This window comes from Pelmatolapia mariae, linkage group LG18 (assembly GCF_036321145.2).
Source record: "Pelmatolapia mariae isolate MD_Pm_ZW linkage group LG18, Pm_UMD_F_2, whole genome shotgun sequence".
Taxonomy (NCBI): Eukaryota; Metazoa; Chordata; class Actinopteri; order Cichliformes; family Cichlidae; genus Pelmatolapia; species Pelmatolapia mariae.
In genome coordinates this window covers 7345766-7370415 of record NC_086243.1, presented here as the reverse complement: position 1 = coordinate 7370415, position 24650 = coordinate 7345766, and the positions used below count along the sequence as shown (strand labels likewise).

At 42.6% G+C, this 24650-nt stretch overlaps 2 protein-coding genes across 4 annotated transcripts; one reads left to right on the top strand and one right to left on the bottom strand.

Annotated features, from left to right (window-relative positions):
• Window positions 1-65: 65 nt before the first annotated feature.
• Window positions 66-8118, bottom strand: trim110 (tripartite motif containing 110). Of its 2 annotated transcripts, none has more exons than XM_063461946.1 (8): window positions 8019-8118; window positions 6763-7280; window positions 6585-6680; window positions 3920-4153; window positions 3484-3506; window positions 3150-3295; window positions 1543-1814; window positions 66-1293 (listed from the first exon to the last, which is right to left on the bottom strand). In XM_063461946.1, exons 2-8 carry the CDS (start codon window positions 7249-7251, stop codon window positions 1024-1026), a joined length of 1530 nt encoding a protein of 509 aa, XP_063318016.1. In that variant the 5' UTR covers window positions 7252-7280; window positions 8019-8118; the 3' UTR covers window positions 66-1023. The 2 variants fall into 2 exon arrangements, with proteins under 2 accessions (XP_063318016.1, XP_063318015.1); XM_063461945.1 differs by lacking the exon at window positions 8019-8118 and adding an exon at window positions 7367-7536.
• Window positions 8119-14301: 6183 nt separating this feature from the next.
• Window positions 14302-23599, top strand: sall2 (spalt-like transcription factor 2). Of its 2 annotated transcripts, XM_063461419.1 has the most exons (4): window positions 14302-14793; window positions 16322-16468; window positions 18071-21936; window positions 22251-23599. In XM_063461419.1, the coding sequence occupies exons 2-4, from the start codon at window positions 16393-16395 to the stop codon at window positions 22551-22553; spliced, it is 4245 nt and encodes a 1414-aa protein (XP_063317489.1). In that variant the 5' UTR covers window positions 14302-14793; window positions 16322-16392; the 3' UTR covers window positions 22554-23599. The 2 variants fall into 2 exon arrangements, with proteins under 2 accessions (XP_063317489.1, XP_063317490.1); XM_063461420.1 differs by lacking the exon at window positions 16322-16468 and having other exon boundaries at window positions 14652-14793.
• The last annotated feature ends 1051 nt before the right edge of the window (window positions 23600-24650 follow it).

The window sequence follows — 24650 nt, the reverse complement described above, 5'->3', positions numbered from 1 at the left end:
CCTCCCCCCCCCTGTAATTCCCAAACAAAACATTGATCTCCTCACAAGAATCAAAAGATCCTTCGTCATCTTCAAGACAGCAAGATTTATTTCCAGGTCTTTATGCATGTGGTAAATAGAGCTGGATTCCTGGATCCGCAGCACCGTTTGATCCATAAAGATGCTGCTTTTGTGCTTTTCTTTGATCATGCACTTAATGTCTAGACACTCCTAGATACAGACAGGAAATCACAAAACAGAGGTAGAGCTTCAGAGATGTTTAAGAAAGGCTGGAGTGAGAAAAAGGTTCAAGTTTATCTTATTAATATCAGCCAAACAAATTTCCAGCTTTTCTATAACTACATTACTTTATAAACAAAGGCCATCCTTATTTCTAATTGCTGTGGAATCAAAGTGCTGAACAATGGCTGCAAGCTGATCTAAATGGACAACTTTAGACTGCTTTTTTTGTACTCTTGGCTCTGTATGATGTCACAGTGAGCAGATATTCCTAATATGGTCATTTGAAGCGCAAAGTACAGAAGCTCCACCCTCCATTCTTCTTCTCTGTGAGGAAAATTGTTGGCTTTAGGAAAGAAGAGCGAATCTAGAACAACTTGTTTCAGAGGATGAACTGAGGGGCTGCATTTGGATTATTTTGCACTGCAGTGATACTCTAACACTGTCCAACATATAATATAAAAATATTTAGTTGGAAATTGACATAATTGGTCCCCTTTAAAATGAGCCTTTCCATCTAGTGTTTAGGGAAGTATCAAATTCCCTTTGGGTGTCTTCTGGAAATGTTTTCACATGTCAGCTGATCGCAGCTTTAGAAGACACAGTTTTGTCTCTTTGGTGAGGAAGAGGTAAAGCTCTGTTTTAGAGCAGGGAGCAGAGAAACAGCAGCTCACGGCAAAGACTCCAACAGAGGTTTGCGTAAGTTACACAGACGGGAAAAAAAACAACAGCACTTTATTTTGGAGTGGCCAAAACAGCACGGAGTTCATCATCATCATCCTCCCGGCTGTCCTCTTCATCACATCAGACTTTAACAATAGTGATCCGGCTGTTGAGCTCAGCTTTGTAGAGTCCAAAGCCCAGGCACACCGGCTGAGTAAAGGTGGTGGAGAAAGTGTGGAGGTGGATCAGGTTGTTAGACGGTCCCACCTCTGAGTAGGTGATGGTGCCTGAGCTGTAGTCCACGGCTACAGCAACGCGGTTCCCAGTCATTTGGTATGTGAGGCGGGTCTTCCTGCGGTTGTGCCAGGCAGCTAGCTTTTTATCGTGCTGCTGTGTCAAGCTCCATGAAACCTACAAGGGGTTTAATCAAGGAAGATGTTTTCATTTCAGCTGAAACTTTACTGTCAAACAATTACTGATGTGGGGGAAATTGATCTGGCTATAATTTTAGTAACTGATTTACATTTTAAGTTGAGGAAAAATCACTACAGCGTTCCAAGGAAGTATTGGCTATATCTTAAATTGCATGTGGTTGAAAACACAAAATCTAACACTGGAACGAGTGTGATTAACCACTCTGGCTCTGCGGCACACTTGTACCTTGTTGTTCCCAAATGCATTGCCTTCTTTGCCCTTCCGTCCAATACTTCGGTAGCAGATGCCCACATCCCAGAATCCCTCGGCTTCCAGCTCCCAGTAGTGAGTCCCAGAGGAGAAGGTCTGGACGGTGAGGACCTGTGGCCAGTGGTCGAAACGTTCGGGATGAGCAGCGCAGGGCAGGCGGTTTTTAACTCGTGTAACTGAGCGCAGGTCATCTGAGATGCTCAACAGAGGATGAGCTGTGTTGGTGTCCAGACTCAAGGGACTGGTTACTGCAAGGAGAGAGAGAAATCTTAGTTACTTTCCTCGTAGTACTTAAACTTGTTCGCCCGTTTCTATGGAGCAAAACAGAACTTTTAAAATGCAAAACAGAGATTTATAAATATATGCTTTTGAGCCACACCTACATCCTCAATTGCTGTCACCTTCATTTTGTCCCCACTGTGTTACATCTGAATAAATATATTTAAACTTAAACGCTACAAACATGATGTTTCCAACTTCATAACCCAAAGAAGAAAATTCAGGTCATTAAACTCGTGCTTTTTAACATAAACATCATCTGCTATTTATTCAACACATTCATAGATGGTTAATCATGGTTTTAACTCCATTGATGATGCTTTCTTTATTTAGCTCAAGACAAACATATTTAGAGTTGAACTGACTCTGATTTGCTATTCTGGACTCAAAACTGAGTTTCTCTTCTCGGGATTAGAGGTCAGCATTAGACTCAGAGTTTGTTAAACAGATTGCTGCTGTATTCAGCTTCATGTCTCTACCTTTGTATTTGTCTGTGCTCCTCTGTTCCCCGCCTTTGTTGATCACTATGTTTGTCTTCCTGTTTTTAGTGCCAGCTTAGATTTTGTGTCCTTATTTGGGATTTTGTTGTCTGCTGCTTTTGAATTTGCGTGGACTCTTGTAAGTTACCAGCAGCATCTTATTAAAGCTTTTGTTTTGTTTGCTCAAGCTGTCAGTCTCTGAGTGTCGGCAAGTGTGTCCTCCAGTGAACCATAGAAACCAACTGAGAAATATTTGGTAATGACATCTACGTGTTAATGAAAGCACCCACAAACACATTCTTTAGGTTTTATCAAACATGAACTCCAAACAATGTCAAGAAAAATCAGGTCGTATACTACAGAGGTGTTACATAGTTACATACATAGAAGACTGCTATCTATCTATCTATCTATCTATCTATCTATCTATCTATCTATCTATTTATCTGACCTTTCACTTCTAAGTTGAATATGTAAATGACTGCACTCTGGAGCCTCACCTTAAGACCAACTGAGCGTTCCTGAGTATTGTTGCTGATCATGTCTACTCCTTTATGGCCACATTTTATGATGTCTGCTTACAGCAGGATGACGTACCATGTCACTCAGAACTCAGATCATCTCAAACTGGTTTCTTGAACATTACACTGGAATTCAAATGGCCTCTACATTCACCAGATCTCAGTCTAACAGAGCACCTCTGACATGTGGGTTAAGTTCTGAAGTTCAACAAGAAAGCTAACAAGCTTCATTCCCCAAAATGTCTAGCTATTCCTTTAAAATCATTAGCGGGGCAGGTAAGTGTCACGCATTCATTCCACTCACAGAGTTCCCTCTTGAGTTCACTGAGACAGCGTAGGGTAGCAGTGATGAACTCGCGGTACTTGCTCTCGATGTCCTCCAGAATATGCTTCCTGTCTGCGCTGATGGGATCAGGGATGTAAAGTGGACTGTTCAGCTCAGCTAATAACCTACAATTCAAAAGCACAAATGAAATAACGCCTTTATTATTTTGTGTCTTTCATTGTTTCTCTATCTCTCTTTTCTCTCAAGCTTCCACTATAAAAACACTCCCTAACATGACAACCCCAACACACATCAACATAACACAGCTCAGGACGAGTCCTAATACAGTCTGACTGGTTTGTTCTGGACTTACTTTGTGTCATCTGACTGAAAGGCCTGCGAAAAGAAAAGTCAAGGACAGCTGAGAGAAATGCACCAACAGAATGAAAAGCAGCTGCCTGTGTGAATGTGAATGTGCTCAGGTAGATTTTTTTCTATAAATTCCTACATTTCTACATTTTTTCATTTTCAAATTGCCCTAATATGTAGCCATGCCAAATGTGTGATCTGCTGTAAAGCTTCACTCTCCGGCCACTGTGAATATGTGTACGGTATTGCAGCATATTCCAGTCAGGACTACAGTGGTGGATTTCCTTGGCTAAAAATGATATTCTGCAGTCGCACAACAGTTAATCTCTCAATCAGAGATTGGACTGGATAGTTACTGGAAACTGGTGCATCCTGTCTGAAGCTATAATTTAGCTTCGTTTGCATGACCTAGTTCTGGAAAAACCTAATGCTGCACTCACCCAGATGAGCAGGAAAGGGTCTGTCTCTGACAGCAATAAGGCCAGATAGTGCTGGATTCTTAGGGTCTGGTGCATGTGGTCCCTCACTTTAGAGGAGTCTTCATGCACACGATCCATGACCTGCTGCCTCTCGTTCTTGGTGATGTCTCTCAGTGCCACCACCAGCTTGTTAACCTGGACCTGCAGGTCTGAGCCCAGCTGCTCCACCTGGGCATCGTCCTGCCTCAGAGAATCCTGGAACCAATGAGGACAGAATACTGGATTGCTGGCAGATCTTCAATGTTATCATCTTCAATGCCCTGTACCAACATAGAGCAGAGCAGCTACCTGAACGCTACTCCAACAGAGGTCGATTATCTTGTTAATAATTTTACCTCCTCACTGCGTACGACTCCGGATACTGTAGCTCCGGTGAAAACTAAGGCCTCAAATCAGAAGTACCTGACTCCGTGGTGTAATTCTCAAACACGTAGCCTAAAGCAGATAACTCGTAAGCTGGAGAGGAAATGGCGTGTCACAAATTTAGAAGATCATCATTTAGCCTGGAGAAATAGTTTGTTGCTTTATAAGGAAGCCCTCCACAAAGCCAGAACATCTTACTATTCATCACTGATTGAAGAAAATAAGAACAACCCGAGGTTTCTTTTCAGCACTGTAGCCAGGCTGACAAAAAGTCAGAGCTCTACTGAGCCAACAATCCCTTTAATGTTAACTAGTAATGACTTCATGAACTTCTTCACAAATAAAATTTTAATCATTAGAGAAAAAATTACCAATAATAGTCCCACAGATGTAATATTATCTACAGCTACCTTTAGTACCATTGATATTCATTTAGACTCTTTTTCTCCAAGTGATCTTTCTGAGTTAACTTCAATAATTACTTCCTCCAAACCATCAACGTGTCTTTTAGACCCCATTCCTACAAAACTGCTCAAAGAAGTCCTGCCATTAATTAATGCTTCAATCTTAAATATGATCAACCTATCTCTAATGAAGCTATGTACCACAGGCCTTCAAGCTGGCTGTAGTTAAACCTTTACTCAAAAAGCAATCTCTAGACCCAGCAGTCTTAGCTAATTATAGGCCAATCTCCAACCTTCCTTTCATATCAAAAATCCTTGAAAGAGTAGTTGTCAAACAGCTAACAGATCATCTGCAGAGGAATGGCTTATTTGAAGAGTTTCAGTCAGGTTTCAGAGCTCATCACAGCACAGAAACAGCTTTAGTGAAGGTTACAAATGATCTTCTTATGGCCTCTGACAGTGGACTCATCTCTGTGCTTGTCCTGCTAGACCTTAGTGCAGCGTTCGATACTGTTGATCATAATATCCTATTAGAGCGATTGGAACATGCTGTAGGTATTACAGGTACTGCGCTGCAGTGGTTTGTATCATATCTATCTAATAGACTCCAATTTGTTCAAGTAAATGAAGAGTCCTCTTCACACACTAAGGTCAATTATGGTGTTCCACAGGGTTCAGTGCTAGGACCAATTCTGTTTACATGCTGTATACATGCTTCCCCTAGGCAGCATCATTAGAAGACATAGCATAAATTTTCACTGCTATGCAGATGACACCCAGCTCTATCTGTCCATGAAGCCAGGTAACACACACCAATTAGTTAAACTGCAGGAATGTCTTAAAGACATAAAGACCTGGATGGCCGCTAACTTTCCGCTTCTTAATTCAGATAAAACTGAGGTTATTGTACTTGGCCCTGAAAACCTTAGAAATATGGTATCTAACCAGATTCTTACTCTGGATGGCATTACCTTGGCCTCCAGTAACACTGTGAGGAACCTTGGAGTGATTTTTGATCAAGACATGTCCTTCAACGCACATATTAAACAAATATGTAAGACTGCTTTCTTCCATTTACGCAACATCTCTAAAATTAGAAATATCCTGTCTCAGAGTGATGCTGAAAAACTAGTTCATGCATTTATTACTTCCAGGCTGGACTACTGTAATTCATTATTATCAGGATGTCCTAAAAACTCCCTGAAAAGCCTTCAGCTGATTCAAAATGCTGCAGCAAGAGTACTGACAGGGACTAGAAAGAGAGAGCAGATTTCTCCTGTTTTGGCTTCCCTTCATTGGCTTCCTGTTAAATCCAGAATTGAATTCAAAATCCTGCTCCTCACATACAAGGTCTTAAATAATCAGGCCCCATCTTATCTTAATGACCTTGTAGTATCATATCACCCCATTAGAGCACTTCGCTCTCACACTGCAGGCTTACTTGTTGTTCCTAGGGTATTTAAAAGTAGAATGGGAGGGAGAGCCTTCAGTTTTCAGGCCCCTTTTCTGTGGAACCAGCTTCCAGTCTGGATTCGGGAGACAGACACTATCTCTACTTTTAAGATTAGGCTTAAAACTTTCCTTTTTGGCAAAGCATATAGTTAGGGCTCTCATAGGGGGTCATATGATTGTTGGGTTTTTCTCTGTATCTACTGTACAATATAAAGCGCCTTGAGGCGACTGCTGTTGTGATTTGGCACTATATAAATAAAATTGAATTGAATTGAATTGAATTGAATTGAATTGAATTGAATAGATCAGTGATTGAGACACAATCAAACCACATGACCTGTGATTTTGGTACGAACAGCTTTGTGAGTCATTAGATTTCCTTTGCACAGGTAAATATGTGTACTCACTGCCATGGTGGAATCGATGTTCTCACGCTCTTTGAGGATTCGCTCCCCATCTTTCAGTTTTTCCTCTGCTTTTATAAGCAGTGTCTGAAGAATGACCTGTAAAAATCACCCAGTAGGTATTACAGCAACCACACGTTAACATAAAAACATACATTAATTGATTATCCATCCAGCACACCTTCAGATCATCCTCCACGTGCCTCAGTGCTTTCACTTTGTGCTGAGCGTGGCCTCCTTCCAGCAGACAGTCGCCACACACGTACACTCTCTCATCAGCACAGTAGTAGCGGAACAGCTCTGTGTGCGCCGGGCACCTTCGCTGGGACAGATCGCCCAGCGGATCCACCAAAAGGTGTGTGCTAAACACCGGTCTCTCAAGATGAGGCCGGAGATGTTCGGCACACAGCGACACTTCACACCTCAGGCAGGTCTTAACTGCCAACGGCGGTTGTCCTTTCTCTGCTTCGGGAGGGCAGCAGTCGCACAGCACTTCGCCGTGCTCCTCCTGACACTGGGGACAGGTGAAGCGACCTTTTCCTTCACCCTGGCTGCTCCAGGCCTCCCGGACACAGGCAGGACAGAAGCTGTGACCACAGGGCAGGGGCTGGGATTGGCTGAAGGTGTCTCGGCACACAGAACAGGTCAGCTCTTCATCCATGGAGGCCATAGTGACAAGGATACTATAAACACTGGTTTCTTACAACAGGACAAAAACAAATAAGCACATTGAATAAGTGGCAAACACACAAAACGTACAAATATCAACAACTGTACACACTTACATGTTTGTGTGATGTATAAGAAAGACTAAGACAAGACAGAACCACACACAAAACACAGGCAGCGCTGAAATGGTGACAAGCCGGGAATGCTTGTTTCACTCCAACTGTGCACTCAGACCAGTAATCCTGTCTACTGGGCTTTTGCCTACTGTGCTCTATGAATAGATACTTCACAAAGTAAGCAGTTTTACTGAGAAAACATGCTGAAAGTGTACAAAAATATCAGAGAGGCCTCATCCACTTTTGTCAGGGAATATATCAGCACAACTAAAAGAGCTAGAAATGACATAGAATACAAAAAAACCCCTTCTTCTTTTTTTTTTACAGTAATATATACTATCAGATATTTAAAACATTATCAAATGAAACTAAGCAATTAATCAAATAAACCTAGGTGTAATATATAGTGGTTCCTTTTCTTTAAAATAATAGCAAAGGTGTTGTAACACTGACTGTAGACGAGCATTAACTGCACTTAGACTCAAGCTGTTGCAGTGGAGGGATCAGGAGATCATCTGAGACAGATGGCTGGCTAAGTTTCCTTTACATGTGCTCTTCTTTTCTGTATTTCCCCCAAAACTTTAATGCTTTAACTAACAACTATGTATCATTAGAAATCACTAAAAAAAACCTCAGAAGTGTCATTCCTTACCCGTTAGCTTCCTAGTGTTTGCAGACTAAAGCCATCTGTGAGTGCGTGAGTTGTGTGCGATCAGACTGCCGATTGGAGGCTAATCCCGACAGATTCACTGCACTCAGAGAGGTCAGCTGATCCTGAGATGGGAGGAAGGGCAAAGGTGGATGGAGTGGGGCAGGGAAATTGATTAGGTAACTCTGAAGACACAAGGTTTAGGGTTAGATCTTACATCATGTCCCTGCACAATTTAAAACATGTCAGCGTCACATAAAGTGTTTCCTCTCTAGCTGTCCTACACCATGTGTGTCCCACCTGTCCAACGCTTTCCATACGTTTGTTTTTTGTCATTCAGAAGCATGACTGAAGCTTTCAGCGAGCTTTGCTTTACCTGACTTTGTCGGGCCAGTGAACTTATAACAGAGGTTTGTATAAGAGAGTAGTATTTTCCCCATCACAATTAAAACTATCAACGTGAACCATTCAGTCAGTGATACTGGGGACAAAGAAACAATATATGCAGCAAGCTCAGAAGGGCGAGGTATTTACCTCTATATTTAATATTTCTTTTTGTTTTAAGGAATACAAATATATGTGTGTTATTTGCTCTTAAACACAGGTCTTCAGCTTTACATAAAGTAATTTTGTTTTATGTCTGCCAACATTTCCATGCATAGACATGTGAAAGAAGACCTTGGGGTTTTTTTCTTCTTTTCTTCCCCAAGCCTTTTTTACAAATAAAAACACGACCTTCAGAATATTCAGTATAGAAATGGATTGGGTTGGATTTCGGCAGGTTGAAATGTGTGCACAAAGATGCGGTGCACAAGGTTGTACACAGAAAAGCAAATAATCACAGAACTTTTGTCAAGGGAACATTTTTGCAATTTTTCTCCTGGCATCTCTGATGAGAAATCTAAAAATTTGGAGGAAGCATCCTTTCTTGAGATCTTACTGTAATTTTCATGCTTTAACAGACACCTCTAAGAAATGTGAACTTACAAGAGCTGATGACATCCATTTTTTTTCATTATATTAAAGGTTCAAAATTTCAAAGACCTGCCACATCCATTCAAGAAACACAAGCCACAGTCAGATACAAAAGCCAATTAGCTCCTGAAATATTCAAATGTTATTGTTTTTTTAATGACAATGTAACTTCATAGAATTAGGCATGAAGCTAAGAGTTAATAAATAACAAAAAAAAAACCTCTTTTGTTATTTATTAATTGACTTAACAGTATGAGTAATTTGAAAGTACAATATCCTGGACTCTTCAATCAGTAATGTTTCCTAAAGTCATAGGATGTTTTGGGTCTTAAAACCATCAGACGGGTGATAATGCTCGTGCCCATGTGGTGCTACCATAACTGCGACTATTCTCTGGACCCGTGGTTAAAACAAATTCTGGCCTCAGTGATATCCAGCATGTAGTAGGTTCTGAGCAGCAGAGGCCTTAAACCTCCCCTAATAAGTCTGGATTCTCTGCTGCGGCTTGCCAGGCTTCCATGGTTGCCGGGATGGATAGTGTGTCTCTCAGGCTGCAAACCCTTTTCCTTCACTGGTTTGTGGTTTGAAACTGGCTGTAGGTGTGAATGTGAGCCTGAATGGTTGTCTATCTAGTGGGTTAGCCTTGTGATAGACTGGTGGCCCATTGGGGTGTACCCTGCTTTTCATCCACTGCCAGGTAGGATAATTTTCAGCGCCCTGGAAAAGTGGTTAGGATGGATGGATGGATGGATGGATGGATGGATGGATGGATGGATGGATCATAAAGGGCTCTTTATTCACTAGACTCTTAAGAGTAAAGTGGTGCATCCAAAACTCACTTTTTTAACGTAAGTCTCAATGACAAGGCAAGAGGATCAGAATGAGGTTGTTAGAGTAGTCAAGCATAATCCCTGAACTATGGTAGCACTCATTGTCTCTTTATCTTTATTTGAGTAAGGACATGTAGGTATTTACGAGGTCCAGCCAGACCACCATTGTCCCATTTTCCTTCTTTTTGGAGAGTGGTATGAATGTAATGGGGTCAGGACGGTGCTCAATCGGGCCCCTAACAACAATAAAAACAAATATCTTCCCCTTAACACTGAGTACTGCACTCACTTTACAAACTAAGGTAAAATGCAATCTAGATAACAGGAAGTGATATGAGCAACACAAGGCAATGTGAAGCAAATGAAATTTGATGTTTCTATTTTCAATTTTGTATCATTTAAGACACTGGAACAGTGAATGCCTGCAGTTGTTGAACTAGAAAAATGAAATATTTGCAGCATGTGCAACACTGTTATTGTTATCAAATGTAAGCCGTACAGGTGTGGACTTTCGCTACCAGAGGTTGCAACAAAGCAGAGAACTGTCATTAACGAGCTTCATTAGAATAGATAGAATAGAATAATCATTTAATTGTCCCACAGGGGGAAATTTGGTTGTACAGACAATTACAGACAAGAAGAAATTATATATCATAATATATCACACTGACTAATAATCTAATCCTCCTCGTGTGTGTTTTTAATACCAACATGATATCTAGCTGTAGACAAGTGGAGGAAAGAAAGCAGGTAGCAGATACTCACATTGCCTTTCCGTTGTGACCACTAACAGCTACCGTGTATGGTCTTTTGTTGAGTTTGATTTCCAGAATTTATTCCTGCTCCACAGCTAAATATGCATACAATAACACATAACCTAATTCCCAATATTCATTTTGTATTTAAGTTTTTATGAAATGCTTTGTATGTTTCCATTGAAAAGGATAAACCACGGATGCACAGGTGAGTAATTCAATGAAAGAAATGTCACTTAAACCTAAATCATATCACAGCTGTACTTACTGGACTTTTAGGGATATTTCTCTTACTATTTAGTTAATTTCTTGGTGTAATAGTAGGATTTTGACTCTGCAGGTAACTCATTTATGTTTTGGGGGGTGTGAAGTATCAGACTCGAACGTCAAGGAAGGTGGTAGGGAAGCAGACTACGCAGATATTTCAGTTTTCCAAGGGTGAGCAATTTATTTACAGTGAACTTAATTTAATGTGTAACTTAACAAAACTTCCCCCCAAATCAACTCTATTAACAAAGCTCAACAGACCATGGATCTGGTAACACAGCTCACCTCTCCTCCCTCTTGAATCTGGTAGAGACTGGCTTTAAATAGGGCCATCAATTTCCCTCCAATTGCCCAGCCAGTACCACTCACTCAAACTGAGGGATCTAAAACTCTACACACATGATCTAAAAACACAAAACCTCTTCACACTTCTAATATGCACATTTACACAACTAAATGGCAGTATTAATGAAAAGAAAAAACATTCAACAAATCCCTTTAAACCTTAACACAAACAAAAGGAAGCATCTCTATGGAAAAAGAAACCCCTCCACTTGGTTTGACCTGCTGATGTCATGTGTGACATCATCAGGACTCATGAAGACTGAAAAGACAAACAAAGTAAGTATGAACAAATGACTTAATCTGTAACATAATAAAATATAAAGAAACATGTAACTGAGTATTTGCCTTAATTTGCAGAATGTTTGATTTGCCGGCAACAGAACGCTTACACAAACAAACCCGGGATAGTGAGTGCAGCAATGTTACTTGACAAATAGCAAATCATAGCAAATAAATAGAAACAGAATAATGTGTATAATGTGCAAAAAAAAAGGTAAACACATATGGGACAAATGGAGAGCATTGCAACTGCTCATCCACTTTGTCACAGGGGGATTTTTTGGGATTTTCTCAGGCGTCACACTCTACAACATGTGAGATGCACTGCCTGAAAGTGTCATGGCCTGCCATGCCTGCTTGTGTCTAATAAAAAAGAAGACATAGCAGTTCTGATCTTTGCCATAAAACTGCTCCTGTCAGATGTCATTCAGGTCAGGACCACAACTGTCTTAATCATAAGCAGAATTTTTAATAGCGCACACTGGTCTGACCTCCAGTTTGGTTTTCATGCTACTGATTTCTGCATAGAAGTATTTCACCATGGCCTGCCCAGTGTGGGACTGCACAAAAACTGCAATGGTATCCACCCTCATCTCATTTTCCATTTGGATACTTTCACTGGTCTACTTGACTCTGGATCATGTCTTCTTGACCAAACCAGATTCTAGTTGTCACCGTCCTGTTATCTGCCTTGCAGGCTTATTTGTAGCCAGATAGAAAGTCTTTGACAGAAGTGAAGCCATAGGGGGTTATAGGTTTGGTGGTGGCAGCAGACACAATTTTGTTCTTTGCCTACCATTTCACAATCTTCTACTACTCTCACAAAGGGGACACAGCCTCAGAATCAATAGGCTATGTGAATGATTCCTCTGGTGGTCTGACCTCCACTCAATCTAGTGAGCAGTGCTTGGTTTCCTCCACACACAAGGCTGGTGTAACTAAGGTCCTTCTACCCCAGTTGCTCAGATTGGCCAGGCAGCCAGCTCTATGAAGAGTCTTGGTGGTTCCCAACTTCTTCCATTTACAGATGATAGAGGCAGTGTTGCCAACTTAGCGACTTTGTCGCTATATTTAGCGAGTTTTCAGACCCCCTAGCGACTTTTTTTCTAAAAAAAAAAAAGTCGCTAAAAAAAAGACGTGAAAGCGCGTATCGCTTTTACTCTCAACAAGAAGCGGGTGCTGTAACGCAGTCAGTTCTTCTTTTACTCTTATGCTGTTTTGTGGATCACAAGGTTTAAAACTACTTATAAACACACACACACAAAGTAACTCCACCAGAGTGCCTATTTCGGGTCACTTTTGCCGGTCCAAGCCCGGGTAAAGGAGCAGGGTTGGAATTGTGACATTAAAAAAAACAATAATTGCTAAAAGAAATTTAATTTGTAATTCTAAATAAACTCTAAATGCATTTAGGAAGTTTTTTACTCACTTTATGTCTCTTCCACGATGTTATTTCTCTCTCCAACAACGTAGGTTACAATTATATTAGCATGACCAATTATGCAAATTAGGTGATGACGTCATTTAGCGACTTCTAGCGACTTTTAGGACAGCCAATAGCGATTTTCCTTACTGAGGAGTTGGCAACACTGGATAGAGGCCACAGTGCTCACTGGGACCTCCTGCTGCAGATCTACCCTTCCCCAAATCTTTGCCTCAATACAATCCTGTCTTGAAGATCCACAGACAATTCTTTGGACGTCATGGTTCAGATTGAGCTCTGACGTGCACTGTCAACTATGGGACCTTATATACATGTGTCCAATCAACTGAGTTTACCACAGGTAGACTAAACTGACAGATGATCAGTGGAAACAGGATGTACCCGAACTCAATTTTGAGTGTTTGTTTGTTTTTGTTTTGTTTTGTTTTTGTTTTAAATACATTTGCAAGAATGTCAAGCCAATTACTTTCACTTTCTTACTACGGAGTATTGTGTGTAGAGTTTTGAGTTGGATTTTCTTGCATTCCTTTAAAATATGCGTACTGACCACTTTGGTAGTTAATGTTATGATTAAAAAGATATTGTAAACTCGTTCAGTATCTAATTACGTAGCACTGGTATTCTTTTTTTTAACACGCCACTACTTTTTGTCTTTGAGAGACACCTAGTGGCTTTATTGTTGTAGCACACAAACCACCGCACCTGTCTGCTTATAGGGAGATATTCTTATGAGTTAAGAAAAGACAATAATCAATATCATGACAGTAATACTAATAACAAATGAGGCTGCTGGCACAACAACATCATTAGCTGACAAAATAAGTGTTGTATTGCACAAAGAAACTCACAGCAGAAGCTTTTTACACTGTTTAGCATTACTACAAGCGGTGCGTGAACAGACCGGGAGATTATTCATATTTTCTTATAGGGGTCACCAAAGAAAGATAAATTGCCTGTAAATACTCTGGAGGAGACTAGAATTTTTCTTTATATCATCACTTGCTTCTACTGATATTCACGTTATTGTCTCCAAAATGAACGAAATATAATGATAGAGTGGCTCAAGTGGGCTGCTCACTTTTTCTTTTTCTTTTTTTTGATAATTCAATACAACATTAGTCTGTGGACTACATCTACAGAGATATCTAACCTTAAAAAAGAAATAAAAAGAAATCATTATTAATATGACTCAGTAGTGGTTGATATTTTCATCAATGGGAACCTCTGTCACCCGCGCAAATCTTAAATCCTACATGGATTCATGTCTGCATCAGAGGTGTGCGCGCTCCCGGGCCTGCACTCCTATGTGACATGCACACTGAGAGCCAATGTGGAGGTAACCGTGGTCACAGTTTCCCTAAGGACCGTCTGGCGGCGAGGGCCATTAATTATAAGAGACAGGGAGACAGACACCGAGCCAGCTTAGCAGACAGACAGACAGTACCGCAGCTAGCGCAGACAGGCCGGACAGGAGCAGGCCCCGACAAATACAAAGAGGGGAGGAAGAGCGACACGTAATCTACGGCCGAGGGGGGAAAAAAACATAATCCTCCCCTTGTAGCGAGCAGGCTACGGCTATCTGCACCGGTCCTGCTTTCGCTCCTGACCCTGGACTCTGGGTGAACACACTCAGGCATAATAACCCTTTGTCATAAGAGAAAGAACGCGGTTTTCTACGGAGATAAATAATTGAAAAAAATGCGGCTGTGTGACTGCGCATCCCTGGCAGTGAATAGGAAAATGCTGCGCCAGTGTCCCGGCTGAGAGAAGGAGCCGATCTTTTCCAACACAAGCTCCCCGGCTTCCCCACTCTCTCTCTCTCTCCCTCTCTCTCTCCTGTCATTACACAATATCGCTGCCAAAAATTCATCGTTTCGAACATGGTAAGTTTTCTTTGTGTTATATTTAACGGGCTTGTGTCGGCGACGCGCGGCCTGTGGGGGAAATGCACATCCGGGACTGCATTTATTTCCGGAGAAGTCATAATATTTATGAATCATAACTTGTTATGATGTAGGAACGCGCGTGGCGTGCAACAGGTCGCCGTACAGTAGCGGGGACGCGCATCTCAGGGCCAGATTTTGAGCTTGGTTTCCAAACACTGGTGCTCACATACACACACGCGCGCGTTCAGCCTTTGTATACGCGATCAAACTGGCGAGATTGCACGAAAATCATACTAATATTAAGAAGAATAAGAAGGCCTTGTTGGAATGATGGAGACCAGGTTAAAAGGGATGATATTATCCGCTTCGACTGTTTGTCTGCTATTAGAGTTATGGCTTCATTCTCTTTTACAAAACACCAGCGATTACACAATGACACGTAGGTTATTAGCCAAATGATTTCCTTTTTAATCCCTACAATATTCCGAAATCACTGCGTGGTTTGGACAGAGAGCCTTTTGCCCAATATAATCTTGCTGTTAAGAACGTCATATTAATGGATGGTTATTACCCGTATTAATTACTGATTTTGAATTTTGGCTCCATTATTATTCTGCCCAAGCCCCAGTAAGAGAGGGAAGAAGGTGGATGCTCTTGGGGTGGGGGACTGTCACGGGGCCCAAGTGGAAAATGTATTTTTCTCCTCACCATGGCTGTGTTTTTTTCCAACTCCACGTGCTAAGCAGCCGTGATGAGGTTTGAAAAGGGAGCATTGTGTCTCCAGTCAGTGGCCTTATGTGTTGGAGAGGCTCGGAGAGGGTGATGTTCACTCAGCTGCGCTCCCTCGACGTCATTGTTGCAAATTTCACCTGATTTCAGGCGCTCTGTTTCACCGAGCTCACGCGGGAGGCTGTTTGTGGAGGCGTCGGGAGGGGGGGACACAGCCCACGCACACTTTGAAGTGTCGGTGTTCGACTAGACGCCCCGTGACAGGATGCGTTTGATTTATAGTCTCGGGAAACACGATTTTAGCGGATATGGATTTCTTCCTTCCTTGCGCACTGTTACCTTTTACTCGTTTTAACAATCGACAGCTCGGGGAGGACTCATAATGTGATGAACTTGTGCGTAAATGTGTAAGGGTTTACCGAACAGAAGCAGTGGACTCTCGGCTCAAAAGATGGGGTGTTCACTCGCCATTTGAATGCAAAGTAGTGGATGAACAAGTGAGCTGTGTGTATGCGTGTGTGCGAGTGTGTGTGTGTCCAGAGAAGGAGGGCCAACGCCGTGTTTTCAGAATAGAAAGACTTGTTGAGAGAAACTGTCACACATGCCTCTTTGGTTCTTGTATTCCCCCCCTCTTCTCCACAATGCCACCAACGTGGAGCCACTTTATTAAGTCTAATCGAACCGGATCACCCGGTGTCAGAATTTTGGAAACCATACTGTAGTTTGTCTTTATTTATTTAATTCTTTTTTTCTTTCATTTTTTTGTCTAAGTAATTTAGTTACCTGCTTTTTTCAGTGCGCAGGGAGACAGAGTAAAAGTTGTGTGTTGGCCAATGCGCCCCTGCGTCGGTCCCATCCTGTTGAAGCATGTCCCGTCGGAAACAGAAACGACCCCAGCAGCTTATGAGCCTGACCCTGGGTGCCTGTCGGAAACTTGAGCATGGTGAGACATAGACTATATAAATCAATAGAACAATGATCAATAATAAGTAAGACGATATTCACATTGGATGCCGTAGTATAGGAGACGTAACCTTTTCTTAGCATGCGGTTTGTGCCTTTTAATAGTGGACACGTGCACATACATTAAAATGTAGTGCTTATTTAGGATGTACATTTACAGTTTGAATTAAAATGACTATTATCTCCTTTGGGACTTCAAATATGTTTTTATTGTTTGTATTTTAAGTTTTGTTGACTGAGATGTAACCATTTACTCTTAATCAGCCTTTAATTAATTCAATTTAAGTGTTTAAATTGAATTCATTTGCACTAAAAGTTTAACCAAAGTTAAATGTGCATGTTATAGCGGTGTGCTAAGAAAATGGCTTGCTGGAATAATTTGAGTGCAGACACTTTAATTCCTTCTGTGCAGGCTTCAGCCTTAAGCTGCTTCCTTGGCCCCATTAAACCCAAGTATCTTCACTCCTCTCACACTGCCAGTTTCAAAGACACAGACCACCCACATTTCAGAAAAACACAATAAATCGAAAGCAGTATCACTGAAAAACAATGCAAGGTGAATCTGAAGGCGTGTGCTACGAAAAGGGTTAGGGTTTGAAGCAAAGACGTGAGCACGAGAAGGTCAAGGAAAAAGAAACTTTGTGGGGCACTGTATAAGGTATTCTAACTGCAACAGCCCATTGTCCCCATTCAGCTTTGTTGCTAACCACTGAAGCATGAACATACCCACGAAGACGTGTATGTGAAGGCGCGCGTGTGTGTGTACACACAGTTGTGTGTATTTGTGTCCGCTTGTCCACTTCAGTTACAGGAATAGGGACCCCACTGTGTCACAAAATTGTAGCTGTTGAGCTAACAGCAGGAAGTTCTGTATGCATTTGGGTGCACGTGAGTATACAAAGTGTTACCTTTTTTCTACCTGTGTGTCATGAATTAACAGGTAAGCTTTGTGTTTTGCAAGTTCAGGCGGAGTTTGCTTGCAGAACATATTTGCTGAGTCGTCATGTCTGTCATGGCCTTTTTGTTTTGCTTGCACGACAAACTCTTCCTCTGGCTGGCCTATCAGGAATGGGACCCCCAACTGTTTAAAGTCAGTTTTACTAGCCAGTCAGATACCCTGCAAAGTGTTCATTACTTGACTAAGAACTAACTCTTGACACCCCTACTGGGCCAATGGGGGATGGGCTCTTCAGTAAGACAGACTGAATGGAGGAAGAAAGAAAGAAAGAAAGGCATAGATGAAAGCTTGCCTTAGGATGCGTCTTATTTTATTTTAGGGAAGTGGAGGTGGGGAGAGTAGAGTCCATTGTCTTGTGTGTGTTTCCCTGGAAACAAGGTGGTCTCCTCTGCGGGTGAGTAGTATATTCTGAGTGCATGTGTGTGTTTGTGTGCAAGCATGTGTGTCTGTGTGCAGACGGCAGTAAAGAAGCAGCACAAAGAGAACAGGAAAAAACATTTAGTTTAGTTGGCTGGAAATTAAACCCTGAGGCCAAAATTCACCTCCTACAGACCATTTGTTTTTTCATACCCTTCACGTGAAGTAGCCACCTAAATTTCTTTTCCTTTTTTTCAATACCTGCAGATGACACCTCGGCACTGAAGTCACACTTCTTTTCATTTATCACGGATTCTACTTTGTGCTCTTTGTCTTCTCCTCAAAGCTCCCAGCTGCCCCTTACGCTCTGTTCATCTCTCAAGGGCTCTCAGATCGCCTCTCAACTTACTGAGGGTCAATCCCTACCTTGTTCACCGATAAAGCCCCACCAGCAGCCTCTCAAAGACCTACAGCCCTCCCTTTCATCAGACTTCCCTTACTCCCCTCTCACATCCCACATACAATTCTCACCTGGCTTCAAGTTGTTTGCCAGCAATTCCACAGCTTTTGTAAGTGCTGTTACCTACCCTCCCAGAAGCTCACAAATGGCCTCTCCCAAGCTGGGACTATCAGCCACCACCACAACCTCTTCTTCCTCCTCCTCATCCTCTGCTTCCCTATGTCCTCCACCACACCCTGGAAGCCCCAGTCGTGTGCCCGAAGGCCCTCCGAGTCCTGTTACACCTACCCCAAGCCCTGGAGTGTCATCTGCTTCGGGTGCACCTTCTAGGACCCAGCTGAGCATAGCTTTGATCCTGGAGGAGCTTCGGGTGTTGCAGCAAAGACAAATTCACCAGATGCAGATAACAGAGGAGATCTGTAGACAGGTCCTACGCCTTGGTGGAGCCTCCTATAGCATAGACACACCTGCCCAACATCTTCTCCCTTCTGTGTCTCAGCTCTGCCTGGAAGGCAGTAAAAGGGCATCTAGTCCAATAACCCAGCCAACTGCATCTCAGCCTTCCACCTCTATGGCTCCTCTTCTAGCATGTTTCTCCTCCCTGCTTCCCTCCCAAGCAGTCAACAAGCCCACACAGCAATGCACCTCCTTGTCTCAAATCCTGCAGCCTAACAAGGTGCAGATGGAGGAAACAGGTGGGGCAGCTGGTGCTCATGGTTTCACAAGGGTGAGCTCTCGCTCATCAGCTCCCTTGAATTCTTCCTCTGTTGCCACCACAGTGGCTTCCTCCACCTATCCACTAGCACTGTCATTAGCTCTACCCAGTCGGTATCTTCATGAGAAGTCTCCAAATACTACTTCAGTGAGCGGGCACAGTGGTCTCTCCTTCCTTAACACACCCCTCCCCACATCAGTACCTATAGTCCCAAACTCACAACATGCTCTGCAATCTGCTTCTAACGGAGGAGAATCTTCTTCTGCATCCAGTTCCAACAACACTGGCGGCCGTCTCCAGCATGCCTGTCGCTTTTGTGGAAAAATGTTCAGCAGTGATTCAGCCCTGCAGATACATCTCCGCTCACACACGGGGGAACGACCCTACCAGTGCCCAGTCTGCCTCAGCCGCTTCACTACACGAGGCAACCTCAAAGTTCATTTCCTACGGCACAGAGAACAAAACCCTGAGCTTTCGCTGTCACTTCTGCCACCGTCTTTGTTTGGGATTGCATTAGGGACTACTTCGGGATCGGATATGGGACAAAACATGAGCAGCAGTAGCAGTACTAGTGCCATGAATACGATACAGAAGAAGCGAAAAAATAGGGCTGAAGATGAAACATCTGGAGACAGTTTGGAAATCAGTGGTTCTAGTACTGGGCTACCACTAGGGGCTTCTGGAGGGTCGACCCCATCTTCCCTACCCCTGCCCCCGAGTGTTGATCTAGCATTGATTTCCCACTCTCTCCTGCAGCTTAATAGAGCTGCAGTGGTAGCTGCTGCAGCATCTATCACAACTGGCTCATCCAACTCATCCTCCTCATCGTCTTCCTCCACCTCATCTCTCGCAACCTCCCTTCTCTCAAACCCTTCCTTGTCCTCATCTTCTGCCATCACAGGATTATTCAAGGGTGCCAAGCAGCATCACTTTGATGAAAACACTCCTCCCCATGCCCCAGTGCTTTCCCCTGCCGCCTATTCCCAGCTAGCCCACCTACCTAAGCTTCTTTTCCCAACTGTCTCCACACCTTCTTCTACCCCAGCTGCACACTCATCCCTCTACAACCATCCAGCTTTGGGCTTGCTCCGCACCCCTCTACCTTCTGCTCCAGGCTCCCACCAACATGCTTCTTCAAGCCATTCCCAGCTTTCCTTTCCTTTCTCTTCTTTTCCTAAAGTCACAGGTCCACCCACAACTACCAATGCATCTTCCCTGCCTTCCTCCATAGCCCCCACTCCTACATCGGAAACCTCTAAGCTGCAAAGGCTGGTCGAGAAGCTAGAGAAGGCCCCTCGACCTTCCTCTTCTCCATGGAGTTCTTCCAATACTTCCAATTCTGTGATGGAAATGTTATCTGGCAGTACGACTACCTCTTTAGCAACTTCAGCAAACAGTAGTTTCACAAATGCCAGCAATTCTACTACATATGTCATGGCATCTCCACTGTCTTCTAGCCTTGTTACTACTTCGGTTTCAAACTTCACTCGCGAAATGGTAGCTGCCCTAGGCATGGGTGCCAATGGAGCAAGTGCCATGGCAGGAGGCATGTTACCATCACTGATTACAGATCCAGCTGGTAACCTTACATCCAATCAGTGTGGGGTGTGTCTACGAGTGCTGAGCTGCCCCAGAGCATTGCGGCTGCACCAGGCCACACACCTTGGAGAACGGCCTTTTCCATGTAAGATATGTGGACGATCCTTCTCTACCAAAGGCAGTCTGCGATCCCATATTGCCACCCATCATGCCCGGCCCCCCAATGCACGTGTACAGAACTCTTGCCCACTGTGCCAACGTAAGTTCACTAATGCTCTCGTGCTTCAGCACCACATCCGTATGCACCTTGGTGGACAATTGCCTCCAGATGGCACAGAGGATTCTGCACATGAGATGCCAGCTGAATCTAAAGCCATATCCTTGGTACAATCTCAGTCCCAGTGCACTGACCCAAATGCTACTTCAAGTAATACACCTCCCCTTGCAGGCCATTCAAAGAGCATAGTTCCAACTCAACAAGTTAATACTGCAACAGTTGCCTCTGTCCCTGCCTCTGACAGTATGAAATCAGCTGAGTTCACTCAAAATCCAGGCAAGTCTGCACCCTCCAGCCCAGACCACATTCCCCCCTCTGACCTTAGCCCTGACCCCTTTATGAATCCCACCACACAGACTTCACCACCAGGCAGTGCAGACCCCCCCGTGCTTACTGTCAGTGTCCCTTTGCCAGCATCCCAGCAGACAGATCAAGCTTCACCAACTGGCGAAGACAACCAAGTTCCACAAGCCACTGTTGGTTTCAATCTTCCAAAATCTACCCCTTCACCATTTACTTCCAGTGTTACCAAAACCACAGAATCACCTACTGCTACTGAGATGGACTGTGGAGAGGATGAAGTATCTACCTCTTCCGATGCCTTCCTTGGCTCTAAATCAAACGTAGAGGACTTGCAAAGCACACCTGCTCTCGACGATCCCTTTTCCTACACCTGCCCCAGCACCACCTCTAACCCCAATCTTTGTGCGGGTAATACAACAACAACCTTGGAATCAGACCCAGTCTCTCCAAGGCCCCAATCACCAGAGCCCATAAATAAAGATAAAGAGCTCTCATCTCCACCCACAACACCAAAGCAAGACCAAGCAACTGTGCCAGAAGGAGAACCCAAGCTGATGTCAGCTTTGGAGGATACAGACACCACTGGAGCTGAAGTAAGAGGCGAACCCCAGAAAACAGCCACTTTTGTAAGAGAGACACGTCAAAGCTTTCATTTTAGTTCATATGGGAGGGAAGAACGGGCAGATGGCATAAGTGGATTTGGCTCAAGTTCAATACTGGATGCTTCTGGCCCCATCAACCTTGCTCCAACCCTCCCGTCTCCGATGTCTCGTCCTGAGAAGAAGACCTACTGCTGTGCTGAGTGTGGAAAAGAGTACGCCAGTCGCAGTGGGCTGAAGGTAAGGAACAAGTTCCATTATTTATATCAATAAGATGTGTAGTTATGTTTGCACAATTACTGTGTTGAACAGAGCATTTTGTCCTAGACAAAAGAGAGTTTTTCATTCCCACTGTCACCAAGTGCTTTACCGTACAATATAAAGCACATGTGCTTTATATTGGCACTAAATAAATTGAATTAAACTGAATTGAATTAAGCTGGACTCTAAAATTACCTCTGCTGTGCAATTTTAGCCTACTCAAATTCTATTAAGATTTGTCTTTACAAGATGATGATTATAAATAAAAATCTTTCAACTCCACTCATTTTTAGGGGCACATGAAGCATCACGGCGTGGTATCCAAAACATCACGTCCGTCAGCCCGGAGTCGTCGTTCCTCCACTGACCAACTTCCTTCTTCTACATCTATGACTTCCTCAAACATTCCAGCCACTAGGAGCTCAGCAGGCTTCTGGAACCAGTATCAAGCATTCCTCAACACCAGCGCTGAGCCAACTGATGACCCAACCACTGCAGGCCGAGGAGAGAATGAATCGTCAAAATCTCCTGTTTTGTCACAGATGGATCCAAGAGCCCACGAGGAAGCTGGGGAAGAGTCCAGCGAAGGGTCATAACTCGCATAGCCGTAACTGGCTGGTAAATGTTACGGTGTTTTTGATTGTTGTTTACGTCTTGGTGTAACTGTACGGGCATATCATTAGTACTGCTTCCTTAACACATTTCAGGTTGCCTGTCAATGATAGTCAGAATAATATGTTTGTATATTTAAAGTTGTGAGTCAATCAGCTTGGTCCTGTTGTATTAAAAAAGAGACAGCTGTAGTGCAAATAAAAAAAAGTATGTATTCAAAGTAACAAAATTAGCCCAGTTATAGCTGGATTTGTTAAAAAGTGAAACTACCATTGTCTGTCTGAAGTTCTTAACAGAGTAAAATTTGAAACGTTTGGTTATTAAAAAAGAGAATGGGTCATAATTCATATTACGTTTAAACATCCCAACAGGCTCAGATAGATAAATCTGATATTACTGGCTTTGAGTCATTGGAAATGAAGCTACAATAACCAGTTTAAACCATTTTTGGTAGTGTTGTAAACATGTAGACACTTTTGTTCTGTTGTGGCATCTCAAATCTCATCCATCTGGCACCAAAGGAGACTCGAGCCAACCAAAAGAAAATATTTTGGAAAATACTACAGCCAACCCATGTATGTTTCATATGAAGAGAATCATTTTGCTGATAAGGATGAGTAAACAAATTATTGGATCTAAAACTGCATCTTGCTTTGTAAAAGTCAACAAGGTGAACAATATGAATGTGTTACTGGGGGGAGGGGGGGTGTATATGGAGTCTTTTGTCCCCGTCCTGTGGCTCTTAAAACTGCTTGCTCCTGCTGTGATTTCCTTTTCACTACCTTGTCCCGTCAAACCAGAAGCACACCTGCAGTTTTTGTGAGCCCAGTGGGGGCGCGATCCTTTGTGTGACCTTTGCCCTTCAGCTTTGTGAGTATTATGATTGTCGTTTGGTCCAAAAGTACTATCTGTAAAACCCTTTCAGTTGCTAAAGTTACTAAAACTTTAAGTTTGTGTATAGAATCTATAAGAAATCTATGTCTGTTTGTTGTACGCTGTTATTTCAGTATCTCCACATTAAAAACGAATTTGGGAAAAAATATATATTGTTCAGTCTTGTTCTTCCCCCAAAGGGAGGGAGTATGTAGTCGGTTCAGTTTGTCTGTTTGTTAGCACTCTGGCTTCCATAGTCTTCAACATGTCATTTTCAAATTTTGTATGATGGTAGAGATCAATAACATCTCCAGCTGATTTAATTTAGCGGAAAACTGGGTCAAAGTCAACTTCACATTAAATGTTGAAAATCAGTAAAAACTTTCTATAAAACAACTTTTTTATGGATCATCTTCAGCCAGTTCTGCGTCAGTCATGAGGAAAAAGATAACAAAACACACCATTTTAGTATGTAATGCTTCATGGTCATAGGACAAAGGTCAGAGTCACATGAATTAGGAAAACACTTTAGTTTCCATAGGATCATTTCCAAACTTTAAAGCAATATATTAACTACAAGCACTTTCTTTGTTTGAGCTCTTTAAAACTTTATATTTACAGCACAATGTTACACGTTTCACAATGACACAAAATGATTTATATGCGAAACTAGATTTTCATATTGACAATACTGACATCAGCACAAATGATCTGTGAAACAATACAGATGGCATTATTGGGGATTTCCATATTACCAGTGCTGACATCAGCCTAAAACATCAACGTTTTAGTAAAGCCCTTAATCCGTCTGAGTGCTTCTGTTTAATTATTGTATCTTATATGAACGCCAAGAAACACCAGAGGAATTTAACACATGCACACTAAACAAGACTGCAGTTATGAAAAGAAACAAAAGCAACACTCTCTGGAAAACAGAGGACAAAGAAAAAGAAATGAGAAAAGCATGCAAGACAAAAGGCACACATTTGGATGTGTACAAGTGGCGCACTGGAGGGCGCAATTCCCCCCCTTTTTTTAGCACAGTTTGCTGCTTCGTGTAGCTAAATTATTATATGATGTTTACAGTGCATTTGAGCACTTTTGGAACACCCTTTATAAAAATCTGAGAAAATTAATTTGTTAAAGATTAAAAGACTTAATAAGCAGCAACATAATAGTCTACTATCTTCGGCTTGAAACGAGGTTTT

What these genes read in the sequence shown, in the direction of transcription:
- sall2 (XM_063461419.1), top strand. Translation starts at nt 16,393, where the DNA reads ATGTCCCGTCGGAAACAGAAACGACCCCAGCAGCTTATGAGCCTGACC. An exon ending in CTGTCGGAAACTTGAGCATG is followed by an intron (nt 16,469 to 18,070) that starts GTGAGACATAGA and finishes CAATACCTGCAG; the next exon opens with ATGACACCTCGGCACTGAAG. An exon ending in CCAGTCGCAGTGGGCTGAAG is followed by an intron (nt 21,937 to 22,250) that starts GTAAGGAACAAG and finishes ACTCATTTTTAG; the next exon opens with GGGCACATGAAGCATCACGG.
- trim110 (XM_063461946.1), bottom strand. Translation starts at nt 7,251, where the DNA reads ATGGCCTCCATGGATGAAGAGCTGACCTGTTCTGTGTGCCGAGACACC. An exon ending in ACGTGGAGGATGATCTGAAG is followed by an intron (nt 6,681 to 6,762) that starts GTGTGCTGGATG and finishes TGATTTTTACAG; the next exon opens with GTCATTCTTCAGACACTGCT. An exon ending in ACCCTTTCCTGCTCATCTGG is followed by an intron (nt 3,507 to 3,919) that starts GTGAGTGCAGCA and finishes TTCTTTTCGCAG; the next exon opens with GCCTTTCAGTCAGATGACAC.